This window comes from Bolinopsis microptera, chromosome 2 (assembly GCF_026151205.1).
Source record: "Bolinopsis microptera isolate Bmic1 chromosome 2, MBARI_Bmic_1.0, whole genome shotgun sequence".
In the NCBI taxonomy this organism is placed as follows: Eukaryota; Metazoa; Ctenophora; class Tentaculata; order Lobata; family Bolinopsidae; genus Bolinopsis; species Bolinopsis microptera.
Genome location: NC_087073.1, coordinates 19,811,425 through 19,832,496, shown reverse-complemented (window position 1 = coordinate 19,832,496; position 21,072 = coordinate 19,811,425). Strand labels below are relative to the sequence as shown.

General features: G+C 38.1%; 2 protein-coding genes across 2 annotated transcripts; one reads left to right on the top strand and one right to left on the bottom strand.

Annotated features, from left to right (window-relative positions):
* The first annotated feature begins 1,700 nt into the window (after window positions 1–1,700).
* LOC134826656 (splicing factor, suppressor of white-apricot homolog) lies at window positions 1,701–14,127 on the top strand. The gene is made up of 11 exons (XM_063839121.1): window positions 1,701–2,691; window positions 2,993–3,150; window positions 3,394–3,477; window positions 7,826–7,920; window positions 8,087–8,202; window positions 8,419–8,771; window positions 8,939–9,085; window positions 9,342–9,483; window positions 9,691–11,708; window positions 11,857–11,913; window positions 13,979–14,127. The coding sequence occupies exons 1-10, from the start codon at window positions 2,555–2,557 to the stop codon at window positions 11,880–11,882; spliced, it is 3,276 nt and encodes a 1,091-aa protein (XP_063695191.1). The 5' UTR covers window positions 1,701–2,554; the 3' UTR covers window positions 11,883–11,913; window positions 13,979–14,127.
* Window positions 14,128–20,104: 5,977 nt separating this feature from the next.
* LOC134810936 (uncharacterized) lies at window positions 20,105–20,596 on the bottom strand. Its single transcript, XM_063817631.1, has one exon. It carries the CDS (start codon window positions 20,594–20,596, stop codon window positions 20,105–20,107), a length of 492 nt encoding a protein of 163 aa, XP_063673701.1.
* Window positions 20,597–21,072: the final 476 nt, after the last annotated feature.

Genomic DNA, 21,072 nt, shown 5'->3' with positions numbered 1-21,072 from the left:
AATATAATTTGAAATTGATTTAATTGTCAATAATCGCTTTTAATAGTATAAATTTAAATAATAATTTGTAATTGCTCCAAATGTTTTAGCGCCGCGCACTAAAAGTTTTTATATTTTTGTTTTGTTCATGCTGAACAAACAAAATTTTTGTGCAACTTTATGCCAACTCTATGCTACTTTGTATCACGTGGTGACCCCCACGGTCGCTTCACCTGTATAGTTTCGACGATACAGGGGGAGCCCCGCACTCGTGCGCGGCGGGTCATACAACGTATGACAAATGCTACTTTAGCTAGCTTATTTAGATCATTTGCTCGCTTTTGATTTAATTGGCGCTGGGCTCAGCTTGTCATTCCGCCATATCTTTAAAAATTTTTATAAAAATTAAGCCTGGCTTGCAAGGTAAAGAAAATTGAAATCCCGGCAATGTACCAGTCCCATGAAAATGAGAAAAAGCGATGTTACAACGCAAGGGTTCTTGAAGTGGAGAAAGGAAGCTTCACACCTTTAGTGTTCTCGACTTCTGGTGGCCACCAGAAGTAACTGTGTGATTTTATATAGGGTCATTGCTATATTATGTGTATATTGTTTGAATAATTTTATAGTATAGTATATACAGTATATAAATAGTGATCAAATTTTTATTTTGCGGCCGGTTACATATAAATGGAAAGCGAAAATGTGTGGCGCTCAGCCTGTCATTCCGCCAAATTTCTATTATATGATTATGAACATAGCCTGGGTTCTCCAGGTAAAGAATTTCATGAAATGTGAATGGCATGCAACATTTTCTAAAGAAAGAGTCTACAGATAATTGTAGCAATGGTCATTGTCCAGCTACATTGTCCAGCTATTATATGCAAGGTTAGACATCCCCAAAAATATACTACAGATTAGTAGATTAATAATTGAAATGAAACATCAAAAAGTTTTAAAATCCTAGCATAGTAGAAACTAGAAACTCTTTTATTATATGAAAATTCTATGCAGAGCCTTATTATTTCTCGATCTGCCATTTTCACATCACTACTGCTTTTAATATATTCCTCTTTCCCCCTAGAATGGAATTTTTGTCTTCTTGAATGACCTTTGTTCTTAATAGGTCAAATCTCGCCCGGCCCCTTTTATGATTAGTGTCATTGCCTCATGACATTATTTAATCAGACTTTTTGTACATCTTCTCATCTGCTTAAAAAAAGATATTGCCTCCTATTCCACCTGTTCTGGATGGAACTATTGGTGTAAATGTTCCGTATTCAGCTTCAATTTAATCCTTTATATTAGCTTCTATTTCTTTATTTATTTTCTTTCCTTGGCTTCTGCCGGAAACAGAAGGGGTTCTGGGGCAACTTTGCAGCCAGTAGTTTATAAGAGCTCTGTTAGCAGATCTCTCGAAGTATTGTGACAAAGAATGACATATACACCAAATTTGCGAATCAAAAAAAGATATGATTGATTGAGGAGCACTACCCAGAGGCATTACTCGGCACTAACGCCTTAAAATCTTTAATTACAATCAAATATAAATATATGCACACAATGTATAAAATATGAATAATGTATAAAATATGATTACGCTATTAGCAAATTTGAATAGTACTACTATATGAGTCACACTCCCACATTCCCATTTCTTCGCCGAATCTTTGATTTTAAAGTTGTATCTTAGAACTAGTGCACACCTTGACAATACAACCTTTAGGATGAAAAAACTTGAGATGCTGAGGACCAAGCATCAGTCACAGAGACGACGGCGACTCACTATCATCACTCTAAGCATGGCAGTATTTCATGTATTTTTCACATTTATTGTTAAGGACTGTATAATTTGATTTATGTGTTTGTATTGTAATGGAGTGTTTGGAATGCACCTCTACTTTACACATTTCAATTTGTTTTGCTTTGCTAAATATGCTCTCCTGTAAGCTTATAATTTGATTAATTTAAGATGTTGTATGTAATGAAATATTGTTCCTGAATTTTACATAAGGTAAGTACTAGGTATGATGTTGGGACACTTGCTTATTATTTCAGATGTTATGAGACGTTTATAACAAAATGAACTTGTAGTATAAAGCATTGATAAGGTTTTTTGTTGTTTTATTAAAATTATGGCAAAAAATGTCAACTAATAATGAAACAAAATATGATCAAACCCCAACAAACCTTAACTTCGATTGACTAAAAGAAGGGTTTTCCAAAACAACACTTCTCATCCAAAAATGGAAGATTATTTCAGTTTCCGTACGCACTATGATCCAGTAAGTTGCATTATAATCTGTGAATATTTTGCTAAATCGAAAGATCTAGTAATCTATGAAAAATTAAATAATTCACAAATTCTAATCAAAAGAAATTCAAATCACAGAAGAGCTACTCAAGTTAAATACTATAAATGAATATTCAAAGTTTAAAGTGAAAGAAGATATATGAGATTGTGACGTTAATTCAGTGTTTTAAATTACTGCATAATCAGATCAAAATAACAAATCAGCTATATCCCCTCTACCTTTATACCTTTTTTTCGGCTCAGGTTTATTCTATGTGATATATTATGTCCCATTCCAACTATGAATTGGGTGCCAATGGGTCAGCTGTCACTTTGTTTGCGGATCCAGAGAATGCTGTCTCAGTTAACGAAGGGGTCACCTTGATACCGTGGATGGGTGATAGTTCAAACCTTATCGACAGGTATGTTGCATAGCTTGAATGGATTTTTCTCCAGTCAGGGAATTTAACAAATTAACTGCTGTGGTAATCTTAAATTAAATTAAATTTCTCAAGTCAATTTATTCTATTTTATTTCTTAGAACATTAACAAATGAAACGCAGGTTTGCTATTTTGGGGGACTACGAACCCCCTTCTGTCAGTTTCAAGCTTGTCACCCTAATAACATAGTGAGCTGTTAAATAAATCTATTAAGTTTTCTCAATATCTAATATAAGTTTTCTGGATATCTAATTCTTCTCTGATATTTGTATTTATCTTCAGGTATGATGTAAGAGGTCATCTGTACTCTGAAAGTGAATTTGGACTGAGAAAAAACGACACAGATGTTGATATAGAGGAGGCAAAACTTGAGGAAGAGCTTGATAAGGAGAGGTTTATGTTTCTTACTGTCGATGAGCTGGAATTCGAGGCGTATCTGGGTAAGTCAAATTCAAATTTCAAGCAGATATCAAAACATGCTGTTAAATACAGATTTTGTGTTATATTTGTTTGCATGCTATTTTCTACATTCCAGAGTTTCTAATTAGATGGTCGGAGCTTGGATATTTACTGCACTGAATGATGCACTGTTTAAAGTCGGAGTTCTATTTCTTTCCTTTTTTAATTCCACTTCCAATAATTAATGAACAATGAACATGCTAATAATCACGGTTCCTGTGTAGAGGAAGAAGAGAAGAGATTCAACAATAAGAAAAAAGCGGGAGGACCGTACCTTCAAGTTGACTTCAGTTACCAGGGACCATCAGGTAATAATTTAGTTTCTAAGAGTGATACAAATTGCCATAATTTATGACAGGGTTGGCACTGCAACTGCTTTAAAACTTAACTCCCAGTTTAAAACAAATTCTAAGAAAGGTAGTGTTCTCTGCAGTGTTGTTGTTGTTGTAAAGACCCGTATAGAGCCACCTCTAAGGGCTTTGAGACAGTTTATTAAATATAATATAATAATCAATAATATCGAAAGTCGTTTCAAAATATTTTCAAACTCAAAGTTGAAATCACACTCACACTAAAAAGATCAATTGTTTTGTCAAATAGTAAAAATTAAAAAAAAAAAAAAAAAAAAAAAAAAAAAAAAACTCTCGACACATTACAGTACGTAAGCATGATTAGCATCAGCATGCCTTTCATTTTATTTGTACCACTTAAGTCCCAGAACCTTTTATCTTTTAATTCTGCTTGCTATAGTTTGTTATAATATACGGCTATTCTAATTTCTAGAAATTTTCAAGCGTGACGATGAAAATTTTATCGCGAGAATTATCTTTAAGATTTTGTGCATTAAAAAGCCGCGCGGAGTGGGGTAAGGCTTGCTGTTATCAGCGCTTTGGCAGTGAAAAATATGCTGAAATATGTCAGTCCATTAAGCGAACGTTGTTTATTACTGCTCGTTTATTGTGTGTTTGCTGTCGTCCTATGTTATGTTATGTTATGATATGATGTCATGATTTAGCGATTATTGGTCGCTGTATTACTCAATCATCCCTCATCTATTGGACTTCCTCAAACCAGGTACGTTGTGTAGCAGAAATGCTGGCCAGCTGTCCTCTGAGTTAGCTAGTGTTGACTGTTGCTCAAGAAGCACGCGTTTTGCGTTCGATTTGTAAATATTTATTGAAAATAAGCTAGGTAGGGACGTGATGTTCTTGTTGGTGTCTGTTAGAGCTAGTAAAGGTCCTTTAAAAAAGATGGATGCTTTGAAACATCGGTTATTGTACGTATCTAGCCATTCGCTACTGTTCTCATGATTTGAACCATGCGTGGGTATGTTATCTGGAAACAAATTTCTAATTGATACAGGTACTGTGTTAGGAAAGTGCTTCATGCGGTGCATTAATGTAAGCGCATTCTTTACGATGATGCCGTGTATTGTCAAAATCTCAAATTTGCAGAATGCTTCTCTGGTGTGAGCTGGCAATTTGCCGTCTTTGTAAAAGTAATTTACATATCCTGGCATAACCATCCGCATTCCTTGCTTTTGTTTACGGAATAATGTCTCAATGTGACATTTTGCCGCGAATCCCCAGGCTAACGAGCAGTAGTTAACATGTGCCTCAATAAAACTATGGTAGAGTTGTAGTCGCACTTTTAGGGGCAGATGTCGTTTTAATTTGAAAATGATGCCTATGTACCTACTCATTTTTAATCTTACCGCTGTGATATGTTTACACCATGTTAGTTTCTCATCAATTATAACACCCAGAAACCGTGCCTCAGTAACCCGTTCAATGTTTGTTCCAGATATGTTGAGACTTATTTTGGAATAATCTACTTTACGGTTACTGAAGACCATATAGTGGGTCTTCTTCAGGTTTAAAGAAAGCCCGTTGCTACTTACCCAATTCACTAGAAGTGTTGCAATCATAGAGAGCTTACTTTGAATTTCTTCCTCGTTATGGCCCGTGACTATAATATTTGCATCATCGGCGTAAAGTATGAACTTGGCCAGGTCTGAGATTCCGGGGAGGTCGTTTATATAGATGACGAAGAGTAGGGGGCCCAGAATAGAGCCTTGAGGAATACCATAATTGATCGTCTTGGGACTGGAATCAACCCCGTTGACTGTGACGAACTGATGACGATCGTGAAGATAGGAGTCGAACCAGCTTAGTGCTATACCTCTAATTCCGTAGTGTTCCAGTTTTTTAAGCAAAATTTTATGTTCAAGTAGGTCGAAAGCTTTGGAGTAGTCTAACAGTAGGAGCACCGCAATTTGTTTCCTGCCAAGGTAATGAAGGATAGAGTTCTGTGCATTAAGAAGAGCATGCTCGCATGACATCCCCGGTCTAAAGCCGTATTGGCTTTCGAACAGAGAGCCGTTTTTATCAAGAAATTCAAGGACTCTAGTGTGCATTAACTTTTCGTAAATTTTTGAGAATGAGCTAAGAAGAGATATGGGTCTATAGTTAGTGACATCTGTCTTACTACCTCCCTTGTGGATAGGGATTACGCGTGCAGTTTTAAGAGCAGTTGGAAATATGCCCTGTGTAAATGATGAGTTTATGATAGTAGAAATCACACCGGTGAACTTGCTATCATGGTTTGCGACTTTCATCGGCCCAATTTTGGTATCCAGTGTTGACTTATTCTTAAATTTTAGAATCACTTCACTCACCTCAGTTGGTGTTACCGGCCTAAGATACATCGAATTCGATGTTGGGTTCCTAAGATATCTACTAAAACCCCCAGGATCAAAAGTTTGTCTAGCACTAATCTGTGCTTTAATGTTTGAAGCTATATTTGAGAAGTAGTTGTTAAATTTTGCTGCAACATCGGTGCCATTGCTGATAATAGATCCGTCGTCGCCTTTCAGTTTTATAGAATTTTTTTCTTTCAACTTCCTGTTCAACAGCGTGTTAATCATTTGCCATTGCTTTTTAGAGTTCTCACAATGCTCGTCAAAAAATTTCTTATAATATTTTGCTTTAGCTAAGTCAATGTGCTTGTTGCAGAATTTATCAATTTTTTCATACGCTTCATCATTGGCCTTGGTTGAAGTTGTGATTTTTAGGTGGTGGAGCTTATTCCTTCGCGCACACGCATCCTCTAGCCAGGGAAGAATCCAAGGTTTTGGATCTCTTCGTTCATTTTTACGCCGCGGCCTGGATTTGTTCAAGGGGTATGCCTCAACATAATGTTTGGTGTAAATTTCACAAAATTTTTCGTACTGTACTTCACAATTTTCGTGTAAACTCACTTCACTCCAGTCCTCACTTTCGATCAAACTTTGAAATTTAGCATTGTTAGCTTCGCCAAATCTCCGTGCCTGTTTGATACTTGGTTTTTTACTTGTAACCCTCCCGCATGGCCCCTCTCTGTCCCCAAGTAGAAGCGTAGTAAGGGTGGCTAGGTGGTCTGATACGTGTAGAGTAAGCACCTGACAACTTGCCGTGTTCTTGATGTCATTAGAATACACGTGGTCTATGAGTGTTGCACTGTGGTCTGTAATTCTGGTGGGCCTTGAAATCATTTGAATGAAACCGTAGTTTTCAAAAGTTGCAACAAGGTTCTGACTGTGCACGTCCTTATCGTATTTTATTAGATCAATATTGAAGTCACCCGTGAATAAAATGTGTTTACGTGAGTGCCTGTCTAGGCTTCTAAGTACATTATCTAGCAGTTTCATGAACTTATCAACATTACGCGATGGTGAGCGGTAAACATTGATTAGTAGCTTGGTCTTGTTAAAACCTTTGCAGTTGTGGATTTTTATAAATTGGAATTCACCACTTGTTTCTTCCTCACAGCTGAAGTTTGGCCTGTACTGTTCTATTTGCTCCTCTGTACATACCTGTCTATTTACGTATAACACCAGTCCACCCCCACGGCCAGATGTACGTGCTGGTTCCTGTAATATCGGCTCATGAAATCCCTCTAGAAGTATGTCATTAATACCGTTAGGTAGCTTACTTAGAGCACAGTTTGTTTCATTGAAACTCAGTATATCGTAATTTAGATACGTGTGAATTTCTTCTCGGAAATGAGTTATGTTTTTGTGTAAAGATCGTACGTTTAATGAAAATACTTTTAGTTCATTGGTTTTTGATGGTGAGATATGGACTTGTTGAATGTACTCACATCTTGTTAGCATTTCACTAAGATCTTTCCAATACATGGAGTCGTGCTCAAGTTCCTCTATTTGGTTTCCAATTGAATTTATGAGGCTGGATTTATTGTAAGGGTTGTAAGTGTGCCGGATTGAGGAGGAGTTATAATCATCATTTAGATCTATACTGCTAGTGCTGTAACCAGGTATGTTTTCTACGCAGCATTTGACGCATCCTAGCTCATATCTATAACACTTCTTGTGGACTGCTAGTTCACACCAATCACACTCTCTCACATTTCTTGAAGAGTAAGACCAGCCCAGACAACTGTGACATTGCTGCTTGTATTTTTTTGAAGTATTGTGCGAATCTAAGATACATTCATCGCAGGCTCTTATTGGCAAAATACTACTAAGGCATTCGTAGCAGGTCCAATAAGTTTTAGCTAGTTCATCGGCTCATGGTCATTGAGATGATCTAGGATAACACTTTTACCCGTATTACATATCCCATTGCGCATTTAAAACATAATTTATCCCCCGTGCAGAAAATGTTCCACAAACAGTCTCCAAACCAACCTCTATCTCGGAAGAGGTTTACGTTCCTGATAAGAACTTGGCTGTCCCAGATGGAATGATAACGGTTTGTCCCGACATTTTCATAATTAGATATTTTTCAAACGTGGTACCCACTAAGATATTTCCTTCTTCGGTATGTGGATATAGTTACTTGTAAATAATGATACTAATTGTAAAACTATTTATATTCCTAGCTAGAAGAATATAAACTAACGTGTAACATTCCTCAGCCGAAAACGGACAAACATTACAAAGTAGTGGAGAAAACTGCTGCTTTTCTCAGTACACAGAACCTGCAAACCGAGATAGTAATCCGGACAAAACAGAAAGATAACCCTATCTTCCAGTAAGTTGGTACCTTGTTAGCTGCTGTTTTAGACTGAGCTGCCCAATTGATCAGTTTAAACACTGTATTTTTATTGTTTATGGACAGAATTAAAGCTTCAAATCGTATTTGATATGAGCTTCGCCCTCAAGTTTCTAGCATGAATGTTAAAACTATAAAATATTAATATTGTATAACATGACATATCATGATATTTATACATTTTCAATATTTCAGTTTTCTGGAGCCCGATCACGAACTTAACCCATTCTACAAACATGTACTGAGTGCAATTAAACGCAAGATAATCGTAGTACAAAGTGAGGCTAAACCGAAACCAGTGGTCCCTTCTGCAGCAGAACAGCAAGCAGCGCTAGAAGCACAACAGCGCGCGCAATTACAAGCTCAGCAGCTGCAAGCGCAACAGCAGCAAGAGGCGCTGATAGCGCAGCAGCAGGAATACGAACGCCAACAGCAGTTAGCACACCAGCAGCTGTTAGCAAGACAGAAGAATGAGCTTCAACAGAATAGCGGGCACGCGCAATGGAACAAGATAGGTGGGGAGCTCCTTCACTCGGGCGAAAAGAAAGGTTCGTTTTGTGATATTTACAGATCTCTATTTCCCCCGTGAAATACGGAATAGAGAGGTTTTACTGTATTTAAAACTATCTGTGATTTTTATGTATAATTACTTTTAATTTTTCCATTGAAATCACCCTGCTACCAACTACATATATATTGACAATTCCTCCCTTAGGTGTGGGAAGCAGCTTAGCAGCCTTGTCTGCGTACGGTGCAGCGAGTGATTCAGACAACAGTTCCTCTGAAGACGAGGAAGAGAAGAATCCTTCCACTCTTAACTCCATGATCAACAACATACCCGTCCCTCCAGGCACCAGTCCGGGTCAGTGTTCACTTTGAGGAATAAATCTAGAACTTTCCTCTCTTTATTTCCGTCCATAGTGTAGGTTATATAAACCTACATATTGTACAGTGTAGTTTTATTTTCGTAGCATGCGGTTATTATATTTATAATACACAATACTTGCATTGTTGAGGGTGCAGGTGTAACTCAGTGTTGCTTAAACATAAACTTAATTAAGCTAATATATTATTAATTGAACGCTGACAGGTGTTATTACAAATAAATCACATTCCAGAAGTGATCCAGTACCTGATTATGTCAGGGTTTGTAGCACTGCCACCTCCAGCCCCGGGACTCCCCCAGCTACTGGTACCCCCTGCTGGATATGAGGGCTTCTCAATCCCCACTGCGCCCCCGCCTCCCCCTCCCGAGGAAGAGTAAGTTGGAAATTAGACAGTTTTACTTTTTCCTTGATTCATTGCGTAGGAGGGATGCATTGTTCTTAACTTTTATCGATTTTCTTACACATGAATTAAACTTAAATCTGTCAAGAAATATATTTTAAATGAATTAAGGCCAGTTGTGTTTCTTCTTTCCGTTCTAATCGTTTGAATAAAAGGAACTGACGAGTGTTTACTTTTCAGAGTACAGATAACAACAGAAGAACCAGAAGAATGCCACGACATTGAACGTCCAGCCTCTCCAAACACAGAACAAAAAGGAATCATCACCAAACTGGCGGAATATGTCGTAAAAAACGGGGACTCCTTCGAAAGGAAGGTTCAGAAGAAGCAGGACACCAGATTCGCGTTTGTCAATCCTGGAAACGAGCACCACAACTATTATCAGTACCTGATACAAAAGTTCAGGAATAAACGCGTCAAACTCAACGTAGCTCCGATCAAGATCAGGACTAAGAGTAGTCAGTTGAACCCAACTGCAAACGTTGACAGCACAGTCTTTAACCAATCCTCCAGTGAAGATGAAGAGAGCAAAGAAGAAAGCGAAGAACTTACTCAGTCTTCTAATCTAACCACCAGTTCCCCACAACGTGCAGGACAAATATCCCGCAGTCCTAGTCGGTCTCCTCTTCCACAGAGTTCCTCTCAAACAGAGTCACATGACACAGACTCAGTGTTCACCTCTCAGGAGACAGGACCCCAGTCTCTGTCCAGCCCCCTCCAGTCCCCTCATCCCCTGGATAGTGACCATGAGTCCTCCCCTCCACCTAGCTCTGATACACGTCTGGAAAGACAAAATAGTCCCTCTAAAACCCCTGTTTACACCCAGGAGACAGAAGACAGGACACCCTCTCCTATCCGTACCCCACAGGACGACCGCACCCAGACTCCTGAAATCAAAATATATCCCTGCACCCCAGTTAGGCCTGAAGTTGATAGTGAGGCAGAGTCAGTTGACTCGGAAACGAAAGGGATGCCATTAGTTCAACACTTCAGTGATGATGACAGTGAACTTGATTCCAGATATGATCTGGATGGGAAGAGAAGCAGATCTCCTTCTAAATCTCCTGCCAAGTCAAGAAGCAGATCCAGGTCCGTCCAGAAGGAAGGCGAAGGTTCCAAATCTGTCACCTCACCTGTTAATCACACCAATAGTAGATCCCAGAAAGACTCTGAAACTAAAAGTCAATCTCCTAAAAAGTCAAGAAGTAGATCAGTATCACTAAAACGTCCACGATCAAGAACTAAAAGCAGATCTCCAAAGAGGTCCAGAACACGAACTCGATCTTACAGCAGATCTCGAAGCCAATCTCGCCGTCATGGGTCTGAAACACCTAACTCTAGTGCCTTTAAGTCTGATAACGAAGAGTTGTTTGAAAAACAGCGACAGGAAAAGGAAGAGTTGCGACAGAGAGAAGAAAGCCTTAACCAAAGAGAAGAATTGCTGAGGAAGAAAGAAGAGTTGCTAAAGAAGAAAGAAGAGGAATTGCCTGAAGAAGGTGAAATCTCTGACGGTAGTACTAAGCGAAAACACAAAAAACATGTATCTAGTCGAGGACGAAGCCGATCAAAAAGTCCATCAAAGCACAAGAAGAAAAAGAAGGATAGATCACGTAAAAGAGAAGGCAAATCCTCCCGCTCGGAGTCCAGGTCATCTAGCAGGAAAAAGCAAAAGATGGAGCATAAAGAAGACCACAAACGGAAGAAGCCAACTCCACCTCGAAAAAGTGACACAGACGAGTGGATGTCTGAGAAGATGAAGAAGCTCAGCAAGATAGAGTTGTTAAAAGAGATTGAAGACAAGTTGGAAGAAAAGAAGAAACTGCGAGAGCAAAAAGAGGAAAGTCCGAAACCCAAAATAGCAAGCTCTGAAAAAAGCTCCAAGAAGGACAAGCGAGATAAACACCACGAAAAGAAAGATGTGGAATCAACTTCTGATAAACACTCGAGAGAAACAAAATCTAGTACCAAAAACGGTTCGCATTTTGCTAAAGAAGCTGATACGAAGGAAGGGAAAAAAGAATCTAAGTTTGACGAAGAAAAAAGGCTTGCAATGGAAAAAGAATTAGCGCAAATTGAAGCAAAACTACAAGCCAAGAAATTAAAAAAGAGCAAGGATGTGGTAGACGAGACGAAAAAGAAGGTCAACGATAAAGCTAACGGTCACTCGGAGAAATCAAAGAATAAAAAACATAAGAAAGGTACGGTTATGTAATGTTTCCATCTTAACCATGTATCATGAATTTGGTTTTTGCTTTTTTCCACTGTCTTTTAATTTATTTGAAGTCTGTTAGAGAAATAAGTAGCGGCTTACATTATTGATTCTTGATTCTACGTTTTTTTTTTCAGAGAGAAGTAAAGAAAAGAAAAGTTGACCGAGATCGGGGCGTTGATTTTAATTAACTTGTAAGTAATTAACTTGTTCTTTTGATTACTATCTTATCATTTGATGTGTATTTAATTGAAATGGTAATGCTTTAATTAGATACTTAAAATAGGATGAAAGATATTCTTGATATTTTAACTCCCTCTTCTATTTCGGTTGATTGCAAATGCGTAACAGCCTTCTGATCGATCACGCAACATTTTTGTCTCTGCTTGACCTTGTATTGACATTCCTTAAGTTCAAGTCAAAACTAAAATATAAATATTTGGCAGTCAACAAAATGGATCGCTGACAGCTTCTTTCTATACCGCCTATTCTTATCATGAGGTCAACTTGCGGTCAACTTGCGGTCAACTTTCACCTGTGTTGACAAAATACGGTGTAATTTCTTGTTTAAATTACAGACACCTGATGTGTCAACTGTCAACTGTCAAATGACCAGTGTTTTTGTTGTTTCGTAATATCACATGAAATGAGCGGCTTTTATTATAGTTGCCAGCCATACACAGAATCACATTGAAAGGGACATTTTAATTATAACATCTTCATGTACTAGCAGAATAGGCTGAAAAACTTGTGAAATTCTTCGTGCCGCGCACGTACGTCACCAACGCGCATTTATGCATTTTAATGAAATTGTACGTACCTAGATTTATAAGTCGTAATATTTGCTCATGAGTCAGCTAACTGCTAATATATAACAGCTAATATATAACTGCTGAGCCTTGGCATTAATTGGTAATAAGAAGTGTCGGCCAAGTTAAATCATATCATTGATTGTCACAACTAGGTCCTTTGTTAACAATCCTCTTCAGAGCCTGTACAACGTACGACCTTTACTGCACATGAATGCTTGCTTCTCACCATAAACTGATCGTAAGCAGAGATCTCATCTGCTAAGGGTCAACATCGTCAATGAGCAACCGTTGTAATGTATGACTGATAGGATTGACGCAATGTGAATTACATACTTGATATGTGGGTTGCGTGGCTACAGATCATTTTTTGATTGGGATAATTAATCTGACGCAAATAATATTTTTCATTCATAGAAAAGGTCAATATCACTGAAAGACTTAAGTTAAATTTGCTCAATCGATTAAAGGGGACATACACCATAATTATAACCTTTTTTGCCGGGACCCGCGACTTGACTTCTTATTATGAAAGTATAGATATAATCAATAAGATTATATACAATAAGATTGGATACATTGAAATTTTTTTTGAGGGTACGCACTTTCGAAAAGAAATTTCTTTTTGGAAAGTTTTTTTCAATTTTGAGAAGTCTGTCACTGTAACACCGACATATCAGTCATTTTGAAAGTTTTTCACTGATTTTTTGACTGAAAATTGACAATCCGTACAAGAAGCCCTTCAAAGGATTTTATAATTAAACAATAGATGACGAAGTTACAGACCAAACAAGGTCGAGAGAAGCAAAATTGAAATTTTTGCCTACCATCAAAGTTATATATTTTACCTATCACCCAGGTCATAAGATATCGCTTCAAAAATTCTTGTGAGTGTAGCTGATGATCATATCCAACTTTTTGGAACACGATTTCTCTCAATTTTGAGTTTTAAGGTATGAAATCTGGCCTCAGTAAAATTCATCGTAAAAAAAGCCAAAAATGGCAGATTTAAGGCTTAAAATGCCTATAAGTCAAAAAGTATCATTTAAAAAAAATAAATTTTACAGAATCGTAATCAGCTTGATAAGACGAATCTTTTTAAGTACCAAATAGATGATTTTAGAAGAAATATTGTCTTAAATAATTTTCTAGCTCGAACACAAGGATCCCCCCTTGTATAAATGTTGTACAAGTTGTACACATTTTTATACAAATTTTGTGTCTTTAACTATTATAAATCGCGGGTCCCGGCTAAAACGGTTTTGGTATATGTCCCCTTAAGTGGACCTGTCCATTTATCAAATTTGGTTAGAGTGCATAGTGTGTTATAATATTGTGTATGGTAGTTGCCAAGACTAATCCTCAAAAATGCGATATATAAATTGTCCAATTTTATCACTTTTGACTTAACTTGGAGATAATTTAACCCTAATAGACATATTTTCGTCAGATTGGAGCTTGCCACGAAGGGGTACGACTCAAAGTCTCTGACGAAACAGGAAAGAGACGAATTGAAGAGAAGATCCAGCTGAGAGGGTTTTAGTCGGCTACTTATTCTGGAATTTTTATTTTGTATTAATATGAATCATCAGATTTTTATCCGAATCGTTTTATTTTTACTGAATGGGGTCGGACGCAGTCTTTGTTAAAATTTGTCTTATCTTATTGGGATGCAACGACTGGATAAATACGTTGACATTTTGCCGGATAGTCCTCGCAGTTCAATAGTGAAAATCAGCAACAAAAGGTTTATTTGAAGCGTCTCATGATGACCACAAAACGGCAATTTATCAGTAAAAATTAGCTGTTGTATGGATGTGGAGAGGTGATAATTGTTTGTTTACATTTTAGGGCGAGCACATGTTCAGGAGGCTGAAGGGTTAGTAACAAGAAGGCGTTACGCTTGTAACGCCTTCTTGTTACTAACCCCCCTTTGAGGGCCCCGAATTATTTTCTGAACGAAAGCTCAAAAATAACCGAGAAATCGACCTTCTGATTAACTCATTTTGATGACCGTTTCTAACCTAAAATTGCACGAAAAATCGATTTAGCTAGGTTTCAGTTAGTGTTACCTGGGGACCTCAGGCTATCATTGATCATGTTTATAAACATGACAGGCTGAGCTCGGCCCAGTAAGGTTTCAGAACCTATAGTTCTGCTTCCTATAGGTATAAATTGTGCATTAGGCTAGTTTTAAAGTTGAAAATCTAAAGGTTGCACACGTGGGGACACGCCCAAATTGATTAAAAATCACTGAAAATTGCTGTTTTTACCATTTTCTGTCAACTTTGGAGTGCCGTTGTGAGTACAGTTCTTCTTGAAATACTTTAAAACTTTGCATGCTTATCAAACTATACATAAATAATGAATCTGCAAAAATTTAAGGTGATTTAATATCGGATGCGCACGCAACGTCCGCTCAAAGTTTGCACGTGCGAAAGGTGAGAATTTTGCTCAATCTTGATTTCGATTAGATTATGCTTTTCCATGACAGTTAAATGGCATTATATATGAATTTAATGCCGACTTGAATGAGTATAATGTGGCATATTCAGTCAGTGATCGACAGATATGCTTACCTAAACACAAGGAAATGTTTTCAGGTAAAATTTCAAAATCGCGTTGAAATTACCTCCTTTACCTTATTAATAAAGTTATGAATTTTGACTTTGAAAAGTACCCTGACATTTATATAAAAGAGATGATACTTGACCAAAACCCATAATCATGGGTAGAGTAGACCGCTGTCATGCACCAGTGTCTCTCTTTCCCAAACAAAAGGATATGATATCAATATCAATAATTGATTGACCGTTCTCAAATGCAAAATGATACCGAGAATGAAATCGGTCGCTCGCTTTTCCCATTCATTTACAATTGTAATAGATTAAGAAAAACTACCCGAAGGCAGCTGTACTCGGCAACAAAGATTCAATAAAAGGGAAAAGCGAGCGACCGATTTCATTCTCGGTTTCATTTTGCATTTGAGAACGGTCAATCAAATTGATATCATATCCTTTTGTTTGGGAAAGAGAGACACTGGCAGCGCGTTCCACACATGATTATGGGTTTTGGTCAAATTAACGAATACGGATTTCAACGAATATCGAAAAGGACTACCAAGGATTGTATCGGGATTTCTATATCGGTATTTCAAATCTTCATAGCTGTTTTAGGATGAACTAACGGTATTTTAGGATTGTGTTAGGGCTTAATTGACCATTGTTAATGATCAGGCCCGGCGCGCGCTACTTCGTAGCACTTGCCATCGGGCCATCACTCATCAGGCTTGCTACACGTTGTATAGCTCTCGTGCACGCGCGCGCTCAAAAGGGGTTACAGCGTGTGTCAACTAAAATCTGGATTTTGGGCATGTTCAGGGTATTTGGCTAAATTGGGCCTAATTTGGACCAAATATGGGCGTGGCTGCCCCGCGGGCACCGTTTGGCGGTTGGGGTCCGGGACCCCTCAAAAGTTCGGTCACTGGTCCTAGTTTGTTCATTGTTGGTCAACTGCTATCTCGAAACCAAGTTTCACAAAAAAATCAAAGTGACCCCCCCCCCCTAATTCTAATTGTAAGATTCAAGGTAATATTCTATTTATAATCAACAAAATATGCTAGGTAAAAGATAAGCTAGGTTAACTCTAATTGTAAGATACTTGTATCACGTTGCGACCCCCACGGTCGTTTACTTTATCGTCCTGACGATACAGGGGGAGCCGCGCACTTCGTGCGCAGCGGGTCATACAACGTATGACAATAAGATACAAGGTAATAATAATATTTACTGGGCCGCGCGCTCAGCCTGTCATTCCGCCAAATCTTTATTCGGATTATGTTAATGAACATAATAGCCTGGGGTCCTCAGGTAATAATAATATAAACTACATATGCTAATGTACGGTTAATTTTAAACTTGAGGCAGAATGTAATGTCAATGAGAAGTGTACAACGCGACGGAAGGGGACCATTTTCATAACATGAGTGATGAGGTTGACGGATGTTACTCGTCTAAATTTCTTCGAAGTAGCGCGCGCCGCTTTCTTCTCGAAATGGCCCGATGGCCTGATGTTGACACACGCTGTAACCCCTTTTGAGCGCGCGCCGGCCGGCGTGCACGCTTCGCGTGCACGAGAGGTATACAACGTGTAGCAAGATTGTAGGTAGTGGTCTCTTAAACTCGTATATGAATTTTCATCAAGATTGGACAAAAAATGACTGAGTTATGCGAGCCAAAAACCATATGACCATATTTGGGCATACGCACCAAATTTGATCGATTTTGGCCCATAAATTGGTCAAATATCAACATTTTTGAATGAAACCAACTTTATTATATGGAAGGTAAGCCTATACTACACATTATCTATGATTATCAGCTCAGTATCTACCTAACTGTGCAGATTTTGTGTTCAAATAATCGCAAAAAATGAACAAAATTGCCCATATCTCAGTTTGCGATATTTCATTATTTGCAAAACAGACTTCGCTCAAAACAATAGAACTCAATAAGGTTTTAATATTTTTACATGAAATTTTCAAAATCAAAGTAGAATCGCATTTCGACCTTGAGTTTTGTATTGGAATTTTGAGTTAGTCCTTTAAAAAAAATTTGGCGGCTAAATTCCAAAATTTGCAATTTAAGGGGGGGGGTTCACCCTGATTTTTTTGTGAAACTTAGTTTCGAGATAGCTGTTGACCAACAAACTAGGACCGGTGACCGAACTTTTGAGGGGGTCCCGGACCCCAACCGCCAAACGGTGCCCGCGGGACAGCCACGCCCATATTTGGTCCAAATTAGGCCCAATTTAGCCAAATACCCTGAACATGCCCAAAACCCAGATTTTAGGTGCTCTTCTTGTAGCTAGTGGTCCCCTAAACTCGTATATGAATTATCATCAAGATTGGACAAAAAATGACTGAGTTATGAGCCAAAAACCATATGACCATATTTGGGCATACGCACCAAATTTGATCGATTTTGGCCCATAAATTGGTCAAATATCAATATTGTTGAATGAAATCAACTTTATATGGAAGGTAAGCCTATACTACACATTCTCTATGATTATCAGCTCAATATCTACCTAACTGTGGATTCTGTGTTCAAATAGTTGCAAAAAATGAACAAAATCGCCCATATCTCAGTTCGCGATATTTGCAAAACTGACTTCGCTCAAAACAATAGAACTCAATAGGGTTTCAATATTTTTTCATGAAATTTTCAGCATCAACGTAGAATCGTCTCATGACCTTAAGTTTTGTATTAGAATTTTGAGTTAGGCCTTTTAAAAAATTTGGCGGCCAAATTCTGAAATTTGCCGGGCATTTTTCAGAATTTGGCCGCCAAATGTTTTTAAAGCATAAAGGCCTAACTCAAAATTCTAATACAAAACTTAAGGTCATGAGGCGATTCTACGTCGATTTTGAAAATTTCATGAAAAAAATATTGAAACCCTATTGAGTTCTATTGTTTTGAGCGAAGTCAGTTTTGCAAATATCGCTAACTGAGATATTGGCGGTTTTGTTCATTTTTTGCAACTATTTGAACACAGAATCCACAGTTAGGTAGATATTGAGCTGATAATCATAGAGAATGTGTAGTATAGGCTTACCTTCCATATAAAGTTGGTTTCATTCAAAAATATTGATATTTGACCAATTTATGGGCCAAAATCGATCAAATTTGGTGCGTATGCCCAAATATGGTCATATGGTTTTTGGCTCATTACTCAGTCATTTTTTGTCCAATCTTGATGAAAATTAATATACGAGTTTAGGGGACCACTAGCTACAAGTAGAGCACCTAAAATCTGGGTTATGGGCATGTTCAGGGTATTTGGCTAAATTGGGCCTGATTTGGACCAAATATGGGCGTGGCTGCCCCGCGGGCACCGTTTGGCGGTTGGGGTCCGGGACCCCCTCAAAAGTTCGGTCACCGGTCCTAGTTTGTTGGTCAATTGCTATCTCGAAACCAAGTTTCACAAAAAATTCAGGGTGAACCCCCCCCCCCTTAAAATTCAGAATTTGGCCGCCAAAATTTTTTAAAGGCCTAACTCAAAATACCAATACAAAACTTAAAGTCGAAATGCGATTCTACGTTCATTCTGAAAATTTCATGTAAAAGTATTGAAACCCTATTGAGCTCTATTGTTTTGAGCGAAGTCAGTTTTGCAAATATCGCGAACTGAGATATGGGCAATTTTGTTCATTTTTTGCGATTATTTGAACACAGAATCCACAGCTTTAGGTAGCTTAGATACTGAGCTGATAATCATAGATAATGTGTAGTATAGACTTACCTTACATATAAAGTTGGTTTCATTCAAAAATATTGATATTTGACTAATTTATGGGCCAAAATCGATCAAATTTGGTGCGTATGCCCAAATATGGTCATATGGTTTTTGGCTCATAACTCAGTCATTTTTGTCCAATCTTGATGAAAATTCATATACGAGTTTAAGAGACCACTAGCTACAAGTAGAGCACCTAAAATCTGGATTTTGGGCATGTTCAGGGTATTTGGCTAAATTGGGCCTATAATTTGGACCAAATATGGGCGTGGCTGCCCCGCGGCGCGGGCGGTACCGTTTGGCGGTTGGGGTCCAGGACCCCCTCAAAAGTTCGGTCACTGGTCCTAGTTTGTTGGTCAACTGCTATCTCGAAACCAAGTTTCACAAAAAATCAGGGTGAACCCCCCCTCCCCCCCCCCCCCCCCCCCCCCTTAACCTTGTCCTTACCTTTTACCTCGCATATTTAGTTGATATTACATTGTATTTGTATCTTATAATTTGAGTAACCATTAACTATGCCTATTTTTGGGTTTTGGTAAAATATTAAACAGTATTGCATTGCTCCATTTCTATTAACCATGCAATGGCAAAAAAAATACATGATTGCTGATAAAACAATGAAGCAGTGAAATATGGCCTCAGTATTTATAAAAATACCAAACTGTAGTTTTGTTAACGATAATAACCTTAAATTAAAAAATGAGCAGATCACAGATATGCCTTCAATGGGTATAGTCTGGGCGAGAGTCCCAGAGACTATTAAAGAGAACTGAATGTTACTGTTAAGTGTTTAAGTGAACTTGAGGTCGGAGAAGCTGTAAGAAATGGCTGAATTTACCGTATTTAGTTTCAACATTCCTCCTTGTTTACTTACTTGTCTCAAGATATAGTAGTCCCGTAGTTAAACTGTGCTACACTGTACTCTTATCGAGGTACATAGATAAGATAATAGTTTATAAACTATTATCTTATCTATGAACCTCGATAAGAGGTACATAGAATTAGATAGGAGTATGTTTTATTTTTGATATAAAGTAAATTGCAATATTTTGCACATCTAAGAGAAATAAAACTCAATATTCAATGCAACTTTTTAAATTTATGGTCATTCAACGAAATTCACTCGTGATCGTATCACACCTTACCCCTGCGTTACCCACTACCCAGTGCAGTTTCATACAAGTTAGCATTATTACCTTCACATAAGGTTCTACTGGGGTTCAGCAGATGATCGTTTTCCAAAATCAACAAATGTTTCACCGTTCTGCTGGGGTTCAGCTTATCGTTTTCCAAAATCAACAAATTCTTCACCGTTCTGCTGGGGTTCAGCTGATCGTTTTCCATAATCAGAATATGCTCCACCGTTCTCCTGGGGTTCAGCTGATCGTTTTCCATAATCAGAATATGCTCCACCGTTCTCCTGGGGTTCAGCTGATCGTTTTCCATAATCAGAATATGCTCCACCGTTCTCCTGGGGTTCAGCTGATCGTTTTCCATAATCAGAATATGCTCCACCGTTCTCCTGGGGTTCAGCTGATCGTTTTCCATAATCAGAATATGCTCCACCGTTCTCCTGGGGTTCAGCTGATCGTTTTCCATAATCAGAATATGCTCCACCGTTCTCCTGGGGTTCAGCTGATCGTTTTCCATAATCAGAATATGCTCCACCGTTCTCCTGGGGTTCAGCTGATCGTCTTCCTAATCCTGGAGGCTGACACTGAGTCAGAGCGATCAGTCCTAGCACTAGTAGAAAACAGAATACTTTCGTCATTGCTGCGGGTCTGGTGTTTTTTTAAGGCTAAAACAATAGGATACGAATATGGCAATACTTAAGCCTAAGGGGGCATACACCAAATCTGTCCAACCCAAATGACCTCATAGGCAGTTCAGTGACCATCTAGCGCACCGTTTCCACATAAAAAAAATATTTTGAGAATACCCATTTTTGTAATCGAGCATTTCCTGGTTAGAGTGGAATTTTCGGAAAAACACAATTTGTTTCGTGGAGAGGCTTTAACGGGTGATACTCGTAAAATATCTTGGCTTTGCAGATAAAAAATCACATTTCTCCCATAACTTCAAAGGGAAGCATTTTAGGGTGTTTTGTTGTTCATAACTCATATATAAATGTGCTAGTTGCGGTTATTTTGCGCCCTTCAAAAAGTCACTAGTACATTCCTATCAAAATTTAAGAAAAATCAGTAAATATGAAAAACGAAAAATGTGCCTAAATTTGTTGTTTGGCTT